The sequence below is a fragment of the Panthera pardus genome, unplaced genomic scaffold (assembly GCF_024362965.1).
Source record: "Panthera pardus isolate Hobbes unplaced genomic scaffold, ASM2436296v1 HiC_scaffold_3, whole genome shotgun sequence".
In the NCBI taxonomy this organism is placed as follows: Eukaryota; Metazoa; Chordata; class Mammalia; order Carnivora; family Felidae; genus Panthera; species Panthera pardus.
In genome coordinates, this window is record NW_026526876.1 from 60385615 (window position 1) to 60406462 (window position 20848).

The window sequence follows — 20848 nt, forward strand, 5'->3', positions numbered from 1 at the left end:
GCAGGATCTTGACTTGTTAGTAGAGTAGGGATGGGGGAGGGTGGTAAGAAACAAAAATAGTTGAAATGATCACACTTTCTGAAACCGAGATGAAAATTGGTGTCTGTAGCAAACTCACCTAATTAGAACAGAGTTAATTTCCTCCTCTGTGTTTAAGGGGAGCAGTCCTTGTCGGGTGAGATGGTCACAGGTTAGATCCTGGGACTGGGGTTATGTGTCTGCTTTATGATGATGAGAGCATTAATTGCAACTTTCGGTGTTGGAAAAGAGCCTCCCTCACTGAGAGGGAGCAGAGAGGAGCAGACACCTGTGAGTGGGTGGGTGTTGGGTGTTAGGAAGAGGACTGGGAGGGGACCAATGACCAGACACGAGCCCCTGTGCCTCTTGGGAGAGTGGCACCTGTCCCAGCAGACCACCGGACGAGTTTGCAGGCAGAGCCTCTGTTTCTGGGAGACGGTCTCCTGGGAGGTCCTGCAGGGAAACAACACCTCCCCACCTTTTTTTCTTCTTTAAAAGATCTCCTATTCCTCCCATCTAACTTCATCACTATTTGCTTTAGCTTCTTTACCTCCCATCTCCCAGTTGGGGCACTTCTCTGGGCTTGCCTCTGTCAACCTGGTCAAATGAAGCCAGGGCTCTGTCAACATAGCTCTCCTGCAGGAAGAGAGACTTAGGATTGGGGATCCTGGCAGCCCCTGTCTGACTTCTCCCATCCCTAAATTACTGGACCTATCTGAGACCGAAAGGAGGGGAAGAGAGATGGAAGGGTGTTGAGGATCCCGTCCTCCCAGCATCCCGCCCCCAGTTCACTCCCAGTTAACCCCGACGTTGCCAACTTAGTGAAAACCTCGCCCCTGCCTCCTTCACGCATCTGCAGCCTCCAAGTGATCGTTAACCCGGTGGGTCTCGGGAAGTGGGCACTGCACCCCACCCCGGCCCCGAGACAAACCCGGGCCCCTGCTGGAGGCTGGTGGTAATGGGGCCACGGACCGCACGGCGCTGCCCCCCCCCCCCCCGCCCCCTTCGCCCGCACATCCCCCCCTCCGCCCCGGGCGGTGCAGCCACTTCCCCGCCAGCCCCGCCGCAGCTCTGCCCCCTCTCCTCCCGGGGCCGCGCCGCTCTGACCGATTTGGCTCTGGTGGTGGCGCCCGGGGGGGTGGGGGCGGGGGACGGCGGTCCCCGGGAGCAGCCCCGCCCCCGCCCGCGCGCCGCCCCCGAGGAGTCCGCGGGGAGGAGGAGACTCCGGCGCAGAGCTGGGGCCGCGGGAAGCGAGAAGGGAGCGCGGGGAGCCGCGGGGCCGGGGCCGGCCCAAGGGCGCCCTCGCCTCTGAGCCGGGCGTGGGGGCCTGGGCGGAGGCCGGCGGGGCCGCGAGCGCGGAGAAGTTTGGCGGCGAGGGGCCGGGCGTCCCGGGGTGGCGAGGCGGCGACGCGGGGGCCGGGGCCATGGGGGCGGGAGCGGGCGGCGGGGCTGGCGCGGAGGCGGCGCGGTGCGCACAGGGCCCCCGGAGCGGCGCGGCCCGCGCCGCGCAAAGTTAGCCCGGCGCGCCGGGACGAGCCCCACAGCCGCCCGCCGGCCCTGGACCCCGCGTCGGCATGGGAGAGCACCCCAGCCCGGGCCCCGCAGTGGCCGCCTGCGCCGAGGCGGAGCGCATCGAGGAGCTGGAACCCGAGGCCGAGGAGCGGCCGCCGGTGGCGCCGGAGGACGTGAGTGCCCCCTCCCCCGCCCGGGCAAACTTTCTGGGGGGCACTGTGGGGGAGCTGCCCCCGTCTCTCCCCCGCGGGGCAACTTGGAGGTTTCAAGGTGACGGCGGGAGCGCCCCGGATTGGCCGGGTCCCCGCGGGCGGGAGAGGGCGGAGGGACCGGTCTCCCCCAAACGCGCGCGCGCCACCCCCCTGCTCGGGCTCCCGCCGTTTCGCTGCGGGACACAGCCCCGCCGCTGCGCTGGGGACCCGTCTGCCGCCGGAGCCCCCTCCCCGCGGCTGGTGCAGTGCCCGGGACACGGCGTTTTCCCGCAGAGGCGGCCGCGTCACAGCAGTGACTCCCCCTCCCCTCCCACTCGCGACCTGCGGGCTCCCTGAGCCCGGGGAAGGAGCGGGCGCCGCAGAGTCCCCGGAACCCGGCAGCGCCGACCGGTCTGGCGACCCCCTTCTTCGCTTCCGGATTAGCTCCCTCCCTGCACCTGCCCTGTCGCGACACTGATTGAAATTGAAGCCGGCCCCAGCCCCCGAACCTGGCTGGAGGAGGAAGAGGGGGAGTACTGGGAGCCCGGGAGTCCCAGACCGAGTCGGTGCCTGCGACGGTCCCCCGGGCGAGGATGGGGAGGGGCTGCCCCAGAGGGCTTCCCTGCCATCTGCCGCCGGAGTCTCCTTCCCTTCGGTTCGGGGAGCCAGCGGCGGAGCCCGCGCCGGGGAGTCCTGGGAACTGGAATTTCCTAAGCTACTCCCTCCCCAGGTTAACCTGCAGACTGAGGGGAAAAACTGGGCAGACGCTCTGCCCTGCCCTAGCCCTCTCTCAGAATGGGAAATGGAGGTGAAGCCAGGCCCCCCAACCTACTAAACCTAAGCCGGCAAGTCTGAATGAGTGTGCCCCAGGGGAGCTTAACATCCTCCCTTCCCTCTGGCTCCCGCAGTTAAACCTCTCACCAGCTTCTGGCCCCCAAGCCCCGAACTCACCAATTAGACTCAGCCTTGGAAGGGACCACTTAGATTTCAGTGCTTTCCAGAGACCCCTCCTCCCAAGCTGCAGGCAAAATGTTAGCGTTTGTGCAGGCTGAGTTTTCCTGAGTAGGGGTCTCTGGCCCCTAGCACGTTGGGACGGTTCTGGCGGTTCTGATGGGATTGCACCTGGGTCAGCTTTCCCAGGTGTGGGAATAGACACGGCTACAAGCTTTAGGTGTAAGTTATTAGAGGCCCTTGGGGAGAGTTGAATGCCTTTATTTAGTAATTGTTGAGACTCACCCTTGTTCTGTTTATCCCTTTCTGCGTGTCTCCAAGTGAGGGACACCCCCCACCCCCAACCTCCCCAACCTGAGTTCCCTCCCTTTGCTTAGTGCAGATTCACTTGGGGAGCTCTTCCCACATTTCCCCTGGTGTCTTGTGGCGGGTCCCTGAGTCTGGGCAGCAACTGGGAGGCAGTGTCCGAAATCTCAGGGGGGCTGGAGAGTCCTTGGTGATAAGTGTGTGTTTCTCTCTCTCTCTCTCTCTCTCTCTCTCCTCTTCCTCCTCTTGTGCATGGCCTCCCTCTCTACCAGCACTGGAAAGTCCTGTTTGATCAGGTACGTGAGCAGTTAAATCCCCCCCCCACTTCCTTCCAGCCCTCCCCACAATCAGTCTCCCTGCCTGCGTGGGCTTCCCTAGCTCTGCACTCCTGAGATGCTGACGTGGGGTGGGGGCGTGGCTTAGTGCATCTATGAGACCGAACACTGCTCTCCGCTGCTCTCCAGGTTTCAGGAGTAGGCGGTGGGCTCCCCTGAGAGATCCTTGCCTCCCTCCTTCTCCTAACTCCGCCTCACCAGAGCCAGGTTTAAACCACATAGAAATTGGACAATAGGTATCGAAAGCCAGGGACGTTCTCTATGTGCCAGGGGATTGCAGTTGGGGCTGAGGAGGTGGGGGAAGGGCTGAGGTTAACATCCCCTCTCCTTTCCTACCTCCACCTTCAGAGATCCATGTGGCTACCACTGAAGTCAAATCTCTACCCTCCTTGGAGGATGACTCACAGTATGAGCTCTTTTGAAAGCTGTCTCTAACTTTGCGGCACGGATGAGAGTTAGGGGAAATAGTATGTGATTGTTTGCAACACCTAGCGTCTAGGTGTGGGGAGTATATTTGGAAATGCCACCTTTGGAATCAATTGATGGACAGTTGACCTTCGGCAAGGAAACAGTTTCTTCTTTGCTTGGTACTCCTGTTGAAAGCTTTTGTGTATTTCCCTCTCCCGCTCCATTCCTCGATGCAGAGGATAGGCAAGAGATGTCCCAGTGCAGGGGGAGTAGTGAACGCTGCGGTCCCGCGGTAAGCATGATTGTGCCACGAAGTCTGTGCAACTTTAAGAGCCTTGTCTGGTCCGGCCAGAGGGCACCTGTTGGATTGGAGAAGGAGATAGAGCTTTAAAAGTAGCTCGGACCAGACCTCGTCCTGTTACACGCAGGGGAAGCTTTTGAAAGCTTTTTAGCAGGGATCTGAGCAGTGCTTTGGGAAGGTCCTGTGTGATAGGATGGAGGCAAGGTGGGTTGCAGGCATGAGGGAAAGTAGTCAGGAGTCTGCCTCAGTGACGTAGTAGATGAGGTAAAAACGGAAAGGAAGAGGGATGTGACCGCGGGGAATTAGAAGGCTTACTGCCCCTGAGTCAATGAGTGAAGTACATAGATAAGTTTGAGATTCTGAACCTGGGAGGAAAAAGGGAAAGTCAGGGTGGGGGTCAGGTGTTGGCATAAATGACAGCTTTGGTTTCAGACCAGTTCGGTTTGGGGAGCCCACTAAATGCAGGTGCCCAAGTGGGACTGAGACTTGGAATTACAGCTGGAAAGTCATGGCAGGCCTGGGGTGGGGCTTGGGGGGTGTCATCCGCATTAGCACGAGGCCTGGCTGTGGTCTGGGGAGCATCCACTCGGCTCCTGTCCCAGTGGGGTGGCACATCTCTCCCTCTGCCCCCACATGCCACCCACTCTCCCTCCAGTTCCTAAGAGCACAGCCGCTGCTGGCCTGCCGCCCTGAGGCAGGAGGGGCCGCCTGCTGTCACCCATACCAAGACCAGCAAGCTGCCAGCCCTTCACACCTCCTGCCAGATTTAGAATCAGAACCTAGAACAAAGTGTTTCATTTTTTTCCCTCTGTGTCTCTTTCTCATTCGATTAGTTTTCTGTGTGTGTGTGTTTACATTTTAAAAGGAACTGTTTGGGTGAATGGAGGAAAACTTTTAGTAGGAAGACTTTGGAGCCGGGAGAGGGGAGGATGTGCAGAGAGCAGAGAGGATGTGTAGCAACTAATAGCGGGTGGTCTGTGAAATCCATTTTCTCCTGCTGGAGGGAGGTCCCTAGTGTCACAACGAACATGCCCCTACTTCTGGGAAGGCCCACCCAGAAACCTTTCCAGACAGACAAAATTAATCCTAGGAAGAAAACTCCCAGACATACTCAGGGCAAACCATTTTTTCTCACAGTAATTTCTTCCCCATCCCTCACATGACATTAGAAGCCCAATTCTGTTGCCTTCCTTCCTGTGGGTGCTTTGTGTTTAAGGAGAGCTGCTCCTGGGCAGGGCTTGACCTCTGGCAGATTTCCTCTGTGTTCCTTCCCCCTCCTTTGTGAAGCTGCCTGGGGCCATTCCCGCATGGGGCTAACTGGAGAGTAGGTAGGAAGCTTCACAGAAGGATGCGGAACTTCAGGATACTAGGTTCTTCAGAAAGCTGAAGGGTTTTCCCCCTGCCTCTTCCTGTGGGCCTGCTTAAAGGTGGGACTCCAGGGTTGGTGAACCTGGTGCACTTAGGAAAGAATGTTTGGCTGGGGGTTGAGGCAGCGCCCCAACCATCTCTTACAGAACTAGACAGCCCTGGAGCACCTGGATGGCTTGGTGGGTTGAGCATCCGACTCTTGATTTCAGCTCAGGTCATGATCCCAGGGCTGAGGGATCAAGCCCCACATTGGGCTCCATGCTGAGCATAGAGCCTGCGTAAGATTCTTCCTCTACCCCTCTCCTCCACTTGTGCACGCATGCTCTCTCTCTCTCTCTCTCAAGTTAAAAAAGAAAGGGAGGGAGGGAGGGAGGAAGGAAGGAAGGAAGGAAGGAAGGAAGGAAGGAAGGAAGGAAAGAGACAGCCCTGACCAGTTGAACTGTGGTGGGGGCGTGGGGCACATGACACCTGTCAGGGTCCCTCCAAGCTGATGTGTTCACCTTCCAGAGGTCGATGGGATGAGAGGCTGGCCCCAGTCAGTCCTCCTTTCCCTCCTGGGTCACGGAAACACCAGTGAGCACCCAGTTTCAAACTGGGACCTGCTGTCTGGTTCTTCAGCACACAGAGTAGCTTTGACCCAGCATGAAGCTAATTAAGCCCCAAGGACTGAAGCTGTGCCCTACGCCTGTTGGTCCTGTGTGGTCACCCCCCAACTAAATGGCCAGGATGCCTTTTGTGGGAGTTCCAAGTGAAGAAAACAGGTGACCCCTGTCCCTTGGAGGTTTCCCTGCCCCACCAGGTGTTCTGGGAATCTGGCCCGCTCAAGCAGGAGAGTAATGTGTTCTCCCTCTTCACCCCACCCCTGGTTTCTTCCCCGCGGGTCCTGGAAGTTCTAGCGGGCAGGACACCTAGACATCATCACTCCAACCCCTAGACACTCCATATACTTTCTTTCCTATGTGTACTTCTGCTGAGGGAATCGTCTTCTCATGTACTTGGGATCTTAATGGTTTCCCTAAATATTAGATTTTAAAGTTACCTAAATATGAATCCGTGGTTGTAGTGTAATATGCTGTAAAGTGTCTTATTTTCCTATAGTTGGATCTGTTGAGCTTTTCCTTCATGATTCTTCCTATTGCTTTGGACCCGAGACAGTCTTCATCTGTGTTTATTTATTTTATTTTTTTATTTTTTAAAAGTTTATTTGTTTAGGGGCGCCTGGGTGGTTCAGTCTGTTAAGTAGCCAACTCTTGATTTTGGCTCAGGTCATGATCTCACGGTTTGTGGGTTCGGTCCCCGGGTTGGGTTCTGCACTGACAGGCAGAGCCTGCCTTGGATTCTCTCTTCCTCTCTCTCTCTCTCTCTCTCTCTCTCTCTCTCTGCCCCTCCCCTGCTCATTTTCTCTCTCTCTCTCTCAAAATAAACCAATAAACATTTTTTATTTTATGTTTTTTTTTTTAATGTTTATTTATTTTTGAGAGAAAGAGCACCAGTGGGGGAAGAGCAGAGAGAGAAGGAGACACAGAATCGGAAGCAGGCTCCAGGCTCCAAGCTATCAACACAGAGCCCAATGCAGGGCTTGAACTCATGAACCACGAGATTGTGACCTGAGGTGAAGTCAGATGCTTAAACGACTGAGCCACCCAGTTGCCTGAATAAACATTTTTTTAAAAGTTCATTTACGTATTTAGTTAAGTAACCTCTACACCCAACGTGGGGTTCGAACTCACAACCTTGAGACCAAGAGTCACTCGCTTTTCTGACTAGGCCAGCCAGGCACCCCATTCTTCATTCCTTCTTTTTTAGATTTTATGAATATGCACTTGTATTTCCTACTACTTTTTCTATACTAAAAAAATCATCAAACCCTTGACTCTATCCAGACCTTTTTCCTATCCAGTTATGCCAGCATCACTTTTTTTTTAATTTTTATTTTTTAATGTTTATTCTTGAGGGAGAAAGAGACAGAGTATGAGTGGGGGAGGGGCAGAGAGAGAGAGGGAGACACAGAAACTGAAGCAGGCTCCACGCTCCAAGCTGTCAGCACAGAGCCCGACGCAGGGCTCAAACCCACAAGCTGTGGGATCATGACCTGAGCCAAAGTCGGACGCTTAACTGACTGAGCCACATAGGCACCCCTTGCCAGCATCACTTACTAAGAAACACTTCCTTTAGGTGTTGTTTGGAAAATTTGATCACTTGGTAAATTTTTATCTGTGGTTGGATTTATTCTTTTTTTTTTTTTTAATGTTTATTTTTGAGAGAGAGAGCACGCGCGCACGTGGGGGAGGGGCAGAGAGAGAGGGAGACACAGAATCTGAAGCAGGCTCCAGACTCTGAGCTGTCAGCCCAGAGCCCGATGCAGGGCTTGAACCCAAGAATCTCAAGATCATGACCTGAGCCAAAGTCAGACACTTAACTGACTGAGCCACCCAAGCGCCCCAGGTTTATTCTTTATTTCTCATCTATTCCCCTGCTATTTGTAATTGTGCAGGTAATGTACCCTTCAGTTTTTGCTTTACATTATTACATAGGTTCCCTCCAGGCTCCCTTTTTTCAGGTTACGCTTGGAAAGTCTCACTCTCAGTCCCTTCCTGAACCCCGGGGAAGTGCCCTCAGGGGTCCAAGGTCAAATAGTGAGTCAGTGGCAGATAGAGGACCCATGAAGGGCTTCCAGGCTGGGAAAACCATTTTTGGGTTCATCCTTAAAATGCCTTCAAGATTTACAAATGTTTAATGAGCAAAAGTGTTTGGGGGCAGAGTTCTGCTAAGTCAACAAAGCACAATTACTTTTGAGCACAGATGAGCAAGAAGAAAAGGAAAGATTGAAAGTAATTTGATTGTGCTTGTGTGTGTTCTCCCCCTTCCACTGACAGCGTGCATTTCTCAGAACCCCCAAAAGAGCCCCAACTGCTAATCTCCCAGAAGGAAAGCAGACAAGTTTTGACTGTCCCACCACTGAAATTATAAACATGCTACAACCAGCTTGAAGAGCAACTTAGGCAGCCTCTTGGGTCCAGAACCCTGGATTTGGAGTCACAGAGACCTGGCTTCAAGCCTTACTGACTTTGTGATTGGGGGCAAGTGACATTAGTGCTCTCAGCCCCTATTTCCTCATTTGTAAAACAAGGACAGCAATCTTTTAAAAAATTTTTTAATGTTTATTTTTTGAGAGAGAGAGGGAGAGCATGTACAGGGGAGGGGCCGAGAGAGACACACACACACACACATAGAACCTGAAGCAGGCTCCAGGTTCTGAGCTGTCAGCACAGAACCGGATGCGGGGCTCCAACTCATGAACCGCGAGATCATGACCTGAACTCAAGTTGGACACTTAACCGACTGAGCCATCCGGGCGCCTCAAACAAGGACAGTAATCTTGAACTCCAGTGGCAACTGTGGAAATTAAATGGAAATGGAGACTCTTCATAATGTCTGATACCCAGTGGACATTTGACAACTGTCTCTTGACTGGGACTCAGACTTTACTAGAAGAAGCCTAGGGCTGCTTCTGAGATCCAGGCCCCCACCAGGAAGGCAGTGGCCTCCCTAAACCAGCTCCTTCCCATTCTGGGCTCCTCTAAAGAGAGCCACTTCTGAGTCCAGAGGACTTTTTTGCTTGCTCTCCCCAAGTATCTCCCCTGCTCAGCCCCCTTTTCTCCAGCTTGGGGTCTTCCCTTGGCCTGACCCTAAAGCCTACCTCATTTGCAATTCTCCCGCACGCTGGCTTAAGTTCTGGGAGTTGAAAAGAGGTTCACACGGGGCTACTGAATGGATTAGTGAAGGGCCATGGAGAAAACACCTGCCCCAGAGACAAGGCATTGATGGCGGCCCCCGGAACACATGATTAGCCAGCAGAAAGAGGTTCCCAGAGAAGGACAAAGCCGTAGATTTGACTGGAGCCCTTGCTTAGGCTCTGTACCTCCACTCCATTATCAGGTGGCCTCCAGAGCCCTTGAGGCTATGGAAGTCCCTCCACCACAAAGCCAGCTTTCCTACCCTGCTCCTGTCCCAGTGACCCTGGCAGTCATGCTGAATTAACCCTTGTATCCCTGACCACTCACAGAAGTACATGTGGTAGCAGTTGAGCAGTGGGGCCAAGGGATCTGAGACTGTGTGCTGCCTGCCACATAATAGGCAGCCGTCCTGTCAGTGCTGGGACTAGAGCCCAGCTCTGCTCCCCTCTGACCTGTGTTCCCACCACCAGGCCATGCAGACTTCCATTTGCTCACTTGGCGTCCTGAGTGACTAGGACAACGAAGAGGACACACATCTGGCTCAAGTCCCAGTTCTCCTGCCAGCTGCGTGGCAATGGGCAAGCCAGGCAACCTCTCCAAACCTCAGTTTTCTCATCTGTAAGCTGCCTAGAATAATATCCTTCCCTCAGGGTTGTGGTGAGGCTCCCGAGAGTGTGTGTGTGTAGCACTTGGGGCAGTAGGGGCAGTATGCAGGGAGCACCTGAGAAACCTGGCAGTTGTATCGTCTTACTGGGACTTAAGGAAATGGACACTGTTTTCATTTCGAAAGAACATGTGACGTGTAAGGGTCACAGGTGTTGAATCAGCATTCAGATCCCCAGGATTCCGGTGGGGTTCATCCTATCCTATCAAGCTGGCTTCAGGGCAGGAGCTGGACATCCACATTACTCCTGAACTTTCCACAGGAAAAGAAGAGAAGCTTTGGGACAAAGGCTGGCTGGGGTGGGGATGACGCCCAAGTGTCCCCTCTGGTCACTGCCTGGCTGCCTGCGTGGCTGAGGGTGAACGGTCCCGCCTGTCAGGTGACCAGAGCCCAGAGCCAGCCTCCTCGACCTGGCAGTCCACTGTGAGAATAGGGCACTCTTCTGTCTGTGTGTATCTTGAGTTGTGAGCGCCCCGGGGGGAGCCACCATCTCTGCCCCCCCAGCTTTCCTGACGCACGTTGCAGGTTTGAGTCAGTAAATATTTCTTCAAGAGAACAGATATTGAGTGCCTACTGCATGCACATATCTCCTCATCTCATTTTGATCTCTCAGCCACCCTGTGAGGTGAGTGGTGCTAGACCTTCTTTACAGAGGAGGAAACTGAGGCCTGAGGGGGCGGGGCCTGCCCAGAGACGCAAGGCCAAGGAGGATCCTCTGCAGAAGGGGTTGTATGTGTTTCTCCACAAGGTGGCTTCTGAAACAGGGTGGAGGGCCCAGGAGGCAGAGGAGTTTGGTGACCCTTTATCCTACCTCCCCACCCCCACTCCCTCCTCTGGGTCTCTCAGCCTTCTCTTTTCTGGGGAATGAGGGACCAGAGGGACTCTTTGGTGGCTTCTAGGAGCAGCAGGAGGAAGTGGGTTTAGGCTGAAGGGAAGGGAGGGATGGGGCAGATGTAAGCCCCTGCCCATACCCAATCCTACTGCACTGACCCCCCCCCACCCCGCCTGTGACCTGTGACGGCCCCCCCTCCCTGCCAGGATGCCCGCCTTTGTGGCTGATGCTGTGACTCAGCTTCAGTCCCCAGGCGGCTGTGATGGCTGTGCCTGGATGAGTCAGCATGGGCATTATGTCTGCTCCTGGGGACCCAAGAGACCTGCCTCTGAGTCACAGCCCCCAGCTGTCTCCCCTGCCCCCCGAGTCTCCAAGGCCTTCTTTGGGGGGTTCTGAAAAAGAAGCAGAGTCTTCCAAGGGGCTTTCAGGGTGGAAAGAGACAAAGCCTGGAGGAAAGAGGGGCCCCACCCCTCATTGCCCTCCTAACCCCAGCGTCCTGCATCCCAGGGAAAGTCTGGGAGCGCTTCCCCTCCAGTCCAGGTGTTGAGCGCATTGGATGGAAACTGGAAACATGCCCATTATCCAGCGACTCGGCCTGGACTCAGGCCAGGATGCCCGCTTCTCTGCTGAGGGAAGGGTGTTCTAGCTCCCTAACCAACCTCACAGCCCCGTTCAGCTGTTTGACTTGTGGGGAGGAGGGTTGCTCAGGGGCCCTCCTGAGTGACCCCCCGGGGGGGGGGGTCTGGGCAAGCTGTTTATCTCTGTGTCCCTCAGTTCCTATGTCTGTTAAATGGGACTAATCACACTCACTCCAGGGTTGACATGAGAAGAAAAGTAATAAAAGATTTGTGAAAATCAGTATTTCAGAGCGAAGAGAAGTCAGGGGAACAGTGTGAGGTAGTTTTCTCTACGGGGAGAATTAGCATCCTCGTTTGCAAGGAGGGAGAACTGGAAGAGAAACCTGCTACTCCCATAACCCCACCTCCTGACCTCAGCAGCTGCAGGCCTGGACCTAATTTATGGGGCAGTAAATATCCATAATGGGCCCGAGTTCCCTGGTGAGCTCTGGCTGTTGGGTGGGGACAGCTCTGCTGAGCGTAAGCCCCTAGGTAGGCTGGTTAATTGTGCAAGGACCCAGCAGATGAGCCTTGGTAACTGCCCCCCAAGTGAGGAGGGGCAGCTGTTCATATTTTCCCCTGCCCACCCCGCACGCATGCCATGTGGTCATTTCCCAGGGCTCCTTCTGTCTTGAAGGACAGCGAGGGCACGCAGTGGGGCCAGGGATGGGAGCCTTCTGGGTCCCGACCTTCCAGACTGCAAGGCACTCCGGGTGCTGCCTTTGGTGTCCTCGGAAGTGCCCACACCCTTCACTGGCATCCTGGGGCTCTCTAGATCAAGGAGAGGGAGGGGGTCGTCCTAGGAGCAGGAAGGAAATTTGAGTGCTGGGAACAGGGACCAGACGTGTAATTGTCCTGGAAATGCAGTTTGTACAATTCACACATACATAATAGATAGAAAATAAGTGTGTGTGCGCCTTTCTTCTTCTCGGATTCTTCGCTGCTGCTGGGTAAACTCTGAAACCTTGGCCTGGCTCCCCAGCCAGCACGAGGGGTTGGGGGGGGTGGGGAGGGAGGAGTGGCGCCGCTGTCCTGGGTGCTGAGCAGACAGATCCTGGCTCCCGCAGGGCTGTTCTCTGAGAGCTCAACCCAGCCGTCCCTTAGGCCAGTCCTTGATTCTTCAGCCTCTCCCTGGTGACACCCCCCTCACCCCTTGGGCTGTGGCCTGGGTCCCACAGATTTCTAACCGCTGGGGGCCTCCAGACAAAGTGTCAGTTGACTTGAGGGCCTTTGCCACTCAAGTGATGGAGGTGACAGGCTGGTTCGGAACCATGGACAGAGGGTCAGGTTCCACAAAAGGAAGAAATTACTACTCTGTAGTGGAGTCATGCATTTTTCCCAAAGGGTGTCCCATGGAGTGTTGGTGTGAAAAATATGATGCTCAAAGGTCCAGTAAGTTTGGGAAACGCTGGGCTGAGCAAAATCAGGTCTCTTCGCTGTGAGCCCTTAGTATGGTTTTATGCATCAGGCCCTTCCAAAAGCGTTTCCCAAACTTACGGGACCTTATTTTAGGCACCATCTTGGGCCTGATGTTCACAAAACCCCGAGCCAGAGGCTATATTTCGCATGCAGGACAGCACAGAGAGACAAAGAAGGGCAAGGCTGGAGCAGGTTCCCATGGAGGAGCCCAGAACTGTTCTTGTCTTGGCCACTAAATCACTCTGTAACCTTGGGCTACTTTCTTTTGCTCTCCGCACCTGTGTTTCCCTGTCCAGGAAATGCGGTGTGGTGCCTGGCACGTAGTCGATCCTTGGTAAATATTTGTTAAATGAACCAAGGAGAGGATTAGACTGGGCTCTCTCACGCTTTTTTTTTAGCTACACTGTCCTAATGATGGGAGAGGGCAGGCTCTGGGCCCCTTCGCCCGGACGTGAATCCATCTGCACCAACGACGGGCTGTTCAAACTTGGCCAACTCAGCTCTCCACCTGCTTCGTTTTTCTCCCCTGTAAGATGGAGCTCATGATAGTATCTACCTGAGAGGGTTGTTGTGAGGGTTAAATGGGGGACTCTGTATAATTTATCATCCAAATTGGGACCATTTTGAGGGGGAAAGGGGCGCTGGTAATAATCATGCTCAGACAATAGGTATAAGCCTATTGACTGTCTCAGCCAAACCAGGACATAGGGTGACCTGAGGTTTCAATGAGGTAGTGCCTGAAACCTAGCAGCCATTCTACATATGCAGCTTCTAACATGTTGTCGTTCAACCAAGTGCTGTGCAGAAGGCCAGGGCAGGAAACAACTCAGAGTGGGGTTGTCCTAAGTTTCTGCAGAGCAGTTTGAGAACCATAGAGATTCCTTTCAGCTCTGCTGGGCCATACGTTATGATCCCCTGGCCTGCTGCCCTTCTCCCCAATGTCCCGGGGTCTCCCTGACAGCAGAGACCTCACCCCCTCCCATGTGAGCTGCCTCATCCTGATCCCAAATTTCCCATCAGCCCTTTGACGGAGCAAAGATAGAAGACTGGCTGCCTCTGTGTGCTGTGTGGGTTGTGGATTTCTCTTTCCCCAAGCCTCATTTGCATATGGTTTGCTTATATGTGCAGCAATGGGGATGGACTTCCTTACATCACCCTGAGAAGGGAGAGTTCCTACCATGTGACTGGAAGAGAAACTGAGGCAGTGTGGTTAATGATCTGCCCAAGACAGCGAAGCAGGTGGGGCAGGGCTCCTTTTGAAGCTCCCCCTACTCCTTTGCCCCAAAGAGGGAAAGAGCCTTAGGTGGTACAGGATGTGATTCCTAGGCTTTTTCCCAGCCTAGGTCATAAGTGCACAGGAAGGGATCCAGGGCAGGAGACAGGGTACATGACAGAGCATGTGTGGGGCCCCAGGCTGGGGAAAACTGGCAACCTGGGGGATTAAGGGGCCAGAGGGCTGGGTGCTGCTGGGATTAAATGTCCCTGAGGAGCCTCTGGCAGCTCTTTTCATGGCGGAGGCAGGTGGGCGGGGAGCCTGTGGGAGGGTCAGCTCTCAGTCTGTGCCTTTCTCCTCCCCCTGCTGCCAGCATCCTCCACTCAGGCTGAATGTGGACTTGGCCTGCCCCCTCCCTCCGCAGTGCTGGGGGCCCTATTCAGGAGGCAGCTGCGAGGATGCTCCTGACTCCTGGCTGCCTGCTGGGCCCCTGCCTGCAGCCCTTTCACAGCCACTGCCCCCCACGGCCCCCACACCCCCCCCCCCCCCCCCGTCACCGTCACCGTCACTGGGAACCCACCCAGCCAGACCTCATCCAGAAGGCGACCCACTGCTAACAGTGGATGAGTCCAAGGCACAGGGCACATGGCAGGGGGGAGCTTTGGGGTCCTCAGTACATTATTAACAAGGAAAATTGCATTTGTAGGGTTTATTTTCCCCAAAGCTCCAGACCATGGATCTTATCCCCCATACCTGGCCTTGAGGGAGGCCCAAGGGCAGGAAGTGAACCCAGGAGGGGCAGCCAAGCCCCCTGACACGGGTGCCCCCTGCTTCGCTCTGAATGAGGCAAGTAGAAGTGGGCACCAAGTCCGTGAAGCCCTCGGCCCTGGAGGGCGGCTGCCCCCACGTTTGCTTTAACCTACTACAACCTGAAGGGACATTAGGCATGCTTGATAGATGGGGCAATTATGGCTTGAGATGTTTACCCTAAATTATATAAACTAGTTAGTGGCTGAAACAAGAGTGGGATCCCTCGTTCCTTGTAGCCTCCTTTCAAAGCCCTCGGCTTTCTCCTGGGGCATCAGGACCTACCTCTGTCCACCTTCTGCTTACGTCTTGTCTCTGTGACTGTTTCTCCCTTTGTCTTCCTCTCTCTGCACCACCCCCATACCCCATGCCCACTGTCTGCCTCTGCTGTCCTCTTCCCCAGGTGGTGGAGGTGGGGGGCAGAAGGCATCCTTTGTGGAGCCAGCCCCTTCCCTGTGTCTCTCTCCCTGCTAGGCACCCTTCTTCATCCCTGAGGCCTCGTTATTAGGGTAGTGATGACCCCCATTGTCTGGCTTGTCTGGCCCTGGCATGAAAGGTAGAGTTTTGGCAGAGAAGGAAGACTCGGCCTGTTTCCAGCTCATTCTCAGTAGTCTGGAGCCTGTAATGTGCTTGGGGCAGGACTGGCGGGGGTGGGGGCTCCCAGAGCCACAGGGCAGCCCCTGTCACTAGGACAACAGCAGGGAGCCCTGGAGGGGGAGGGAGAGCTGGGGAGCAGGTGGTTCTTTGTCTGGAGCTGAAACAAGGGAAAGGGGCCCTTGCCTGATCCCAGCCCCTCCACCCCACTGCCCTCCCAAGCCCCTGGGAAGCAATTGGTGTCACTGCTCTTGAATGAGAGGGCTTGCTCCCCCCAGACCATGTCAGGAGAGACTCTATCCTATAAGCATATCAGTGCCCCCCCCCCACCACCACAATGCTCATAGCGGGTGGCAGTGGGGAAGAGTGGATTTTCCCAGGACACAGGGCTGCTTCTCAGCTTCCACCCCTCACCCCTACCATCAGCCCACCTAGCACAAAGGGGCCTGTGTGAGGCCAGGCTGGCGAGTCAGATGTCCTGCATCAGCCCTTGGGGATGCAAGGGGTCCCAGGCATCAGAAGGAGACCCTCGCTGCCTGTCATTGCCACTTTCCTTCTCCAGGCCTCACTTTCCTAGCCGAGCAATAAGGAGGTCAGAACTGTTGCTATGTGAGGCTCTGTCGTGCTTTCAAAATCTTTGTTTAGGATGGGGCCGTGAGACCCCCAGAGCCCCCTCCTCCCCCTCCTCTCACCACATCGATCCTTCACTTTTGCTCCAGGGCAGCCCCTGGAGGCTGAAGGTCAGTGGCTACCAGTGCTGCTAAACTGTTTGGGTGGAGAACACCGCCTGCCAGGCACATCGTCTAACCTCCCCCTGTGCCTCTATTTCCTCCCCTGTCCTATGGGGATAGTATAGTAATAGGACCTCCTTCAGGAAGGTGTCATGGGGGGGGGGGGTCAAAGAAATTATACACATAAAGTGCTTAGAGAGGTATTTGGCCCCATGAGACAGTCAGCAAATGTTAGGTGTTTTCATCCTTAAAGATCTTTGTGGCGCAGGGAGTGGCTGAGTTTCCTGAAATACTCAGTGGTGTGAACTAAATAGGTGTCATCCCTGGAACCTGGTATTTGGACTTCAGGGTGGGGACACAGGCAGATTTTTAAATAGACCTCTTTAGAGATGTCCTCCCTCGTTGAGTTCTGGGAAGAATTGAAATAGCCCATGACTTGTGAGTCTGGGCTGTTTCTCTTGGATTGTCTTAGAGGTACTGCACGCGGGAGCAGCCTTCCTAAAATAGTCTCCGTTGACCTTATCTAGAAAAGGGGGAGAGGTGCCTGGATGGCTCAGTTGGTTGAGCCTCCAACTGTTGATTTTGGCCTGGGTCATGATCCCAGAGTCGTGGGATCGAGCCCCACATCGGACTTTGTGCTGGCAGCACGAAGCCTGCTTAAGATTCTCTCTCCCTCTCTCTGCTCCTCCCCTGCTCACGCCCTTTCTCTCTCTCTCTCTCTCTCAAAATAAATAAATTTAAAAATGAAAAAAAAAGGGGTAAATGTGGGTTTGGTCACCTGGACTCCCCTGTCGCGCACACACGGACGCCCACTGTTTGCTTTCTAAAATCTAAGCAGCTCACCACAGCATGTGTAGGCACAGCGAATTCATGTGGGGAAGCACTCTGTGAACAGGACAGCTCTCAGCAGTGGCGACAGACAGTTGGCATCATTCTCTAGCAGGGCATGTGCTGTGCGGGGGACCCCTGCGCGGCTCTGTGAGCAAAGAGGGGCTGTGGAAGAGGCACGGAAAGGCTATGGGCTTTTCTGGGAGAGACGAAGAAGACCAATAATACCTTCCCTGGAAGATCAGTACCTGTCTGTCCATCCCAACACCCACTATTTATACACCCAAGAAATGTTTGCTGAGTGCCGATCATGCCCGACTCCTGCTAAACGCTGGGGTACACAGTGCGGCCGGTGCCAGTTACCCAGCAGCCCGGTGAAGAGGCTCAGGGAGGAGAGTGGAGGGCCAGGTGGGCTGGTGGCCCGAGGTCTGTCCGATGTGCAGGGAGCCAGCCAGAGCAGCCTGCATCCCGGGGAATCCCGAGACTGCACGGAGTAGCTGGGCAGGGTGAGTGGGAGTCTCCCTGGGAGACGAGGGTGGAAAGGGACCCCTGGGAGGGGGGTTGCAAAGCTGCATGGGGTCTCTGGGGAGCCCCCACCGAAGCCCATGTGTATGGCTGTAGGTGTGCCTGCATGCAGGTGTGAAAGGCGCCTGCAGTCAAGTGCAGGAGGATTTGCAAGGCTGGGCCCCTGCTCCCTAGGCCCGGGGCCTCAGCATTCCCCACTGGAGTCCCTCTGGCCCACACCCCAGAAGTTCCTCATCTTCCTTCCCTTCTTGCCTTTTCCTTCTTGCTTTCCTCTTGTCCAGGGTCAGGATTAGGGGCGAACAGGATGGAGCTTGACCTCTTCTGAGCTTGTTTCCCTGTCCATGCACGAGATGGTTGGGTTGGGCGATCTCCAAGGGCTCTGGGGCCTTCTAGGACTTTTAAGTGGTTGTCCATGCCCTATTTGGATGTTTCCTCTGGGGGCCTTGGAAATATCCCAGAGGCGGCCTGGGCCTCTGTTGGCAGAGGGCTGGGGACAGGAGCCCGTGCGTGGGGATGGAGGTGGGACACCTGCAGGGCCCCACTGACCCCACTGCTATGTGTGCTTCTCCCTCAGTTTGACCCTGGGAACACAGGCTACATCAGCACAGGCAAGTTCCGGAGCCTCCTGGAGAGCCACAGCTCCAAGCTGGACCCGCACAAACGGGAGGTGCTCCTGGCTCTCGCCGACAGCCAGGCGGATGGGCAGATCGGCTACCAGGATTTTGTCAACCTGGTGAGCACTCTGGGGCTCTCGCTGCTGGGAGGGACCTGTTTGGGGTGTATGGCTTAGAAGACCAGGGGTGGTCCTGGGTGGCTCAGTCCGTTAAGCATCCAACTTTGGCTCAGGTCATGATCTCATGGTTTCGTGAGCTCAAGCCTCGCTGCCGACTCCGTGCTGACAGTGTGGAGCCTACATGGGCTATTCTGTCTCTCCCTTTCCCTCTGTCTCTCTGCCCCTTGTGGGATTCTCTCTCTCTGCCCCTTGCTCACTTGCATCCTCTCCCTCTCAAAAAACAAAACAAAGATCATTTTGGGCAACTAAAGGGAACTGTTGACTTGCAACATTGAAAAAGTCCAGGCTTCAGAAGGTGGAAGGACATCTCTGAGGACCTGGTTTCTCATTGTCACTCGGTTCTGCCTTCTGCAGCGTCAGCCCATACTCAAAGAAGCCCCTGGCAGTTCCAGACTCTCCGTGTGGCAGCAAAGTGGCTGCAGCTGTTCCAGCCCTTACACCCTCAGGCCCTCACCATGCAGAGGACGAGAGGGACTCTTCTGTTCCCGCACAAGGCTTGGGATTTCCTCCCGCTTATTGGCCTAGATTGGGTCAGTGGGATGTGTTGATTGACGTAGGCCAATCGGTGCCCACCCATGGAGCTGGGGGTGGGGTCAGTTCCATGGAGAGGAAGGGCTAGGAGTAGGAAGTGGGAGGTTATCATTGGAAGAAGAAGAGCTGGAGAGTGGATGCTGAGAGCAATGGGGCACTCGGGTGAAGGCCAGACCTCGTCAGACCTGCTGGCTGGGTACCTACCGTCCTGGGTAGTCGCAGGGGCTGGAGACAGGTGGCCTGTGAGCCCTGCCCACTGGTCCAGTGTCTTGGAGTAGAGACTTCTCCCTCAGTAGGAGGTACTGCTTTGCTGTCATGGGGGCCACTGTGGTGGGGTTGGAATGGCGTTCAGGGGGGCTCAGCAGGAAGCATCCCAGCAGGGATGCGGATGGACAGGACATGAGTAGAAGCTGTATGAACTAGCTGGGTCAGTACAAGGCCAGAAGCCTCCTCCCGGTTTCCCTGTTGGTGAAGTGAAGATAGTCACCCCTTTTCTTGCCTTCCGTGGAAGGGCAAGAGTGAAACGACTCGTGCGAAGTCCCCCAGGCTCCTAGAATTCAAAGGCACCGGTGATGGGGGGTCAGTACCGCCCGTGCCTGCCATTGTGCCTGGTGAGCTCTCTGACGTGGGTGTCCAGGCTTTGGGGCTATTTTAATTGCCTGGTGATGGAGACCTGCCTTTGCTCGGAGGGTAGCATGATTGCAGGGAGCAGCTGTAGGGTTTTTAGGGCTGTTCAGAGTGGAGCCAGAAAGCAGACCTCCGAGAGGGTGGGGGACGGAGCTGAGCTAAATGGAGGAGTCAGGATTCACGGGATGGGTGGTGAGGGTGAGCCCTGTGACCTGGAGCCCAGCAGTGGTTCGGGCCAGTCCTGCGTGGGCCCATCCACATCCACACCCGGAGTGCCAGCACGACTGCCACATGCCCTGCTCAGTCTCAGGCCAGAGGGAAGGCTTGGCTGGGCCCACGAAATGCTTCTCTCCAGCCGAGGATCTGTGGGTCTTCTGCGTGAACCCCAACAGCAGACTGCTTGTTACTGTCAGGATTTCTGTGTTCACGCTCTAAGCCGGAGCAGCCAGCCAGAGCCTCGATTTGTGTGAGCAGGGCTGCCTGGAGACCGGGACTAAGGGGGGGCTCGCCAGGAGGGGAGCTCTGGGTAAGGCAGCGTGCCCAGAGAGGACCTGGGTCCTGCTCCTGCCCCTGCCTTTGCCACTCACCGAGAAAGATCCTCTGAGCCTGTGTTTTCTCATTTGTAAAATGAAGCCAAAGGATACCTTCCCTCTTCAGGATTGTTGCGAGGATTAAATAACCTGGAGTATTAGAAAGATTTTGTTATCTCTAATGTTCCTTTACCAGCTAAACCCGCCTGCATCCTTTGTGGGCCCTTCCCCAACCCAACCCAGGTAGAATGAACCCGCCTTATCCAGAGCCCCCACAGTGCTTTGCCCAGGCCTCTCTTCTAGCACAGGCCACGTTGCATTACACCTGGGTGGCCAGGGTTGTCGTGTACGGGTGTGCAGCTTGTGTACTGTACAAGGATGCCTGCCAGTGAGGTGAATGGGGACTGCAATCCGGCCTGGGTTTTGTTCACCAAGGCCTAGAATGGGTTCATCCACCTGGAAGAAGCGGCTCCCTTATCTAACTGGCACAAAATGGACTCTGGAGTCACGTGTAGCTGGATTTGAATCCTGACTCTTTGGAGAAAATCCTGGTGTTTGGGAAAATTACTCACCTCCAAGCTTTAGTCCTCATCTTCGTAACGTGAGGACAATGCTGTGCACCGAATAATTCACATGTGCCTCTGCTTGTAAGCTCCATGAGGCCTGAGACGCGGGGTGGCCCTAGACACATCAAGGGTGCGGGCGAATGGCGAGTGTGTGTGCGCAGTGCTCGTGCTGAGCCCACGTTGCCCGGCTTCAGGGTGTAGCTGTGGGTGTGCTGTGAGTATGTGTGCTGTGCCCACTTGGGGATTGGGAGAGAGGATGGTAACGGGCTACAAAACAGTTTGACAACGTGATCCTGTCTCGGGTTTGCAGTGAACACGAAGCCCCAAGATTGCCTCCATTTACAGAATTCCTGCACCAGTGAGAAGAACCAGATCCAAGCTTTGTAGGCATGGAGAGGATGAGAATAGGGGATCAGTGGAAAGGGTTCATCTGGAAAGGCCTCC

General features: G+C 55.3%; 1 protein-coding gene across 4 annotated transcripts in view; it reads left to right on the forward strand.

Annotated features, from left to right (window-relative positions):
* The first annotated feature begins 1094 nt into the window (after positions 1–1094).
* RHBDL3 (rhomboid like 3) overlaps positions 1095–20848 on the forward strand; it is a 50157-nt gene continuing 30403 nt past the window's right edge. Inside the window, exons 1-4 of one of the 4 annotated variants that reach the window (XM_053892659.1) lie at positions 1095–1703; positions 3251–3274; positions 13058–13187; positions 17932–18090. In XM_053892659.1, the coding sequence (XP_053748634.1) occupies positions 13071–13187; positions 17932–18090 (276 nt within the window). In that variant the 5' untranslated portion in view covers positions 1095–1703; positions 3251–3274; positions 13058–13070. The remainder of the gene's footprint in view (positions 1704–3250; positions 3275–13057; positions 13188–17931; positions 18091–20848) is intronic. The other 3 variants (XM_019423892.2, XM_019423889.2, XM_019423893.2) reach the window with 3 other exon arrangements.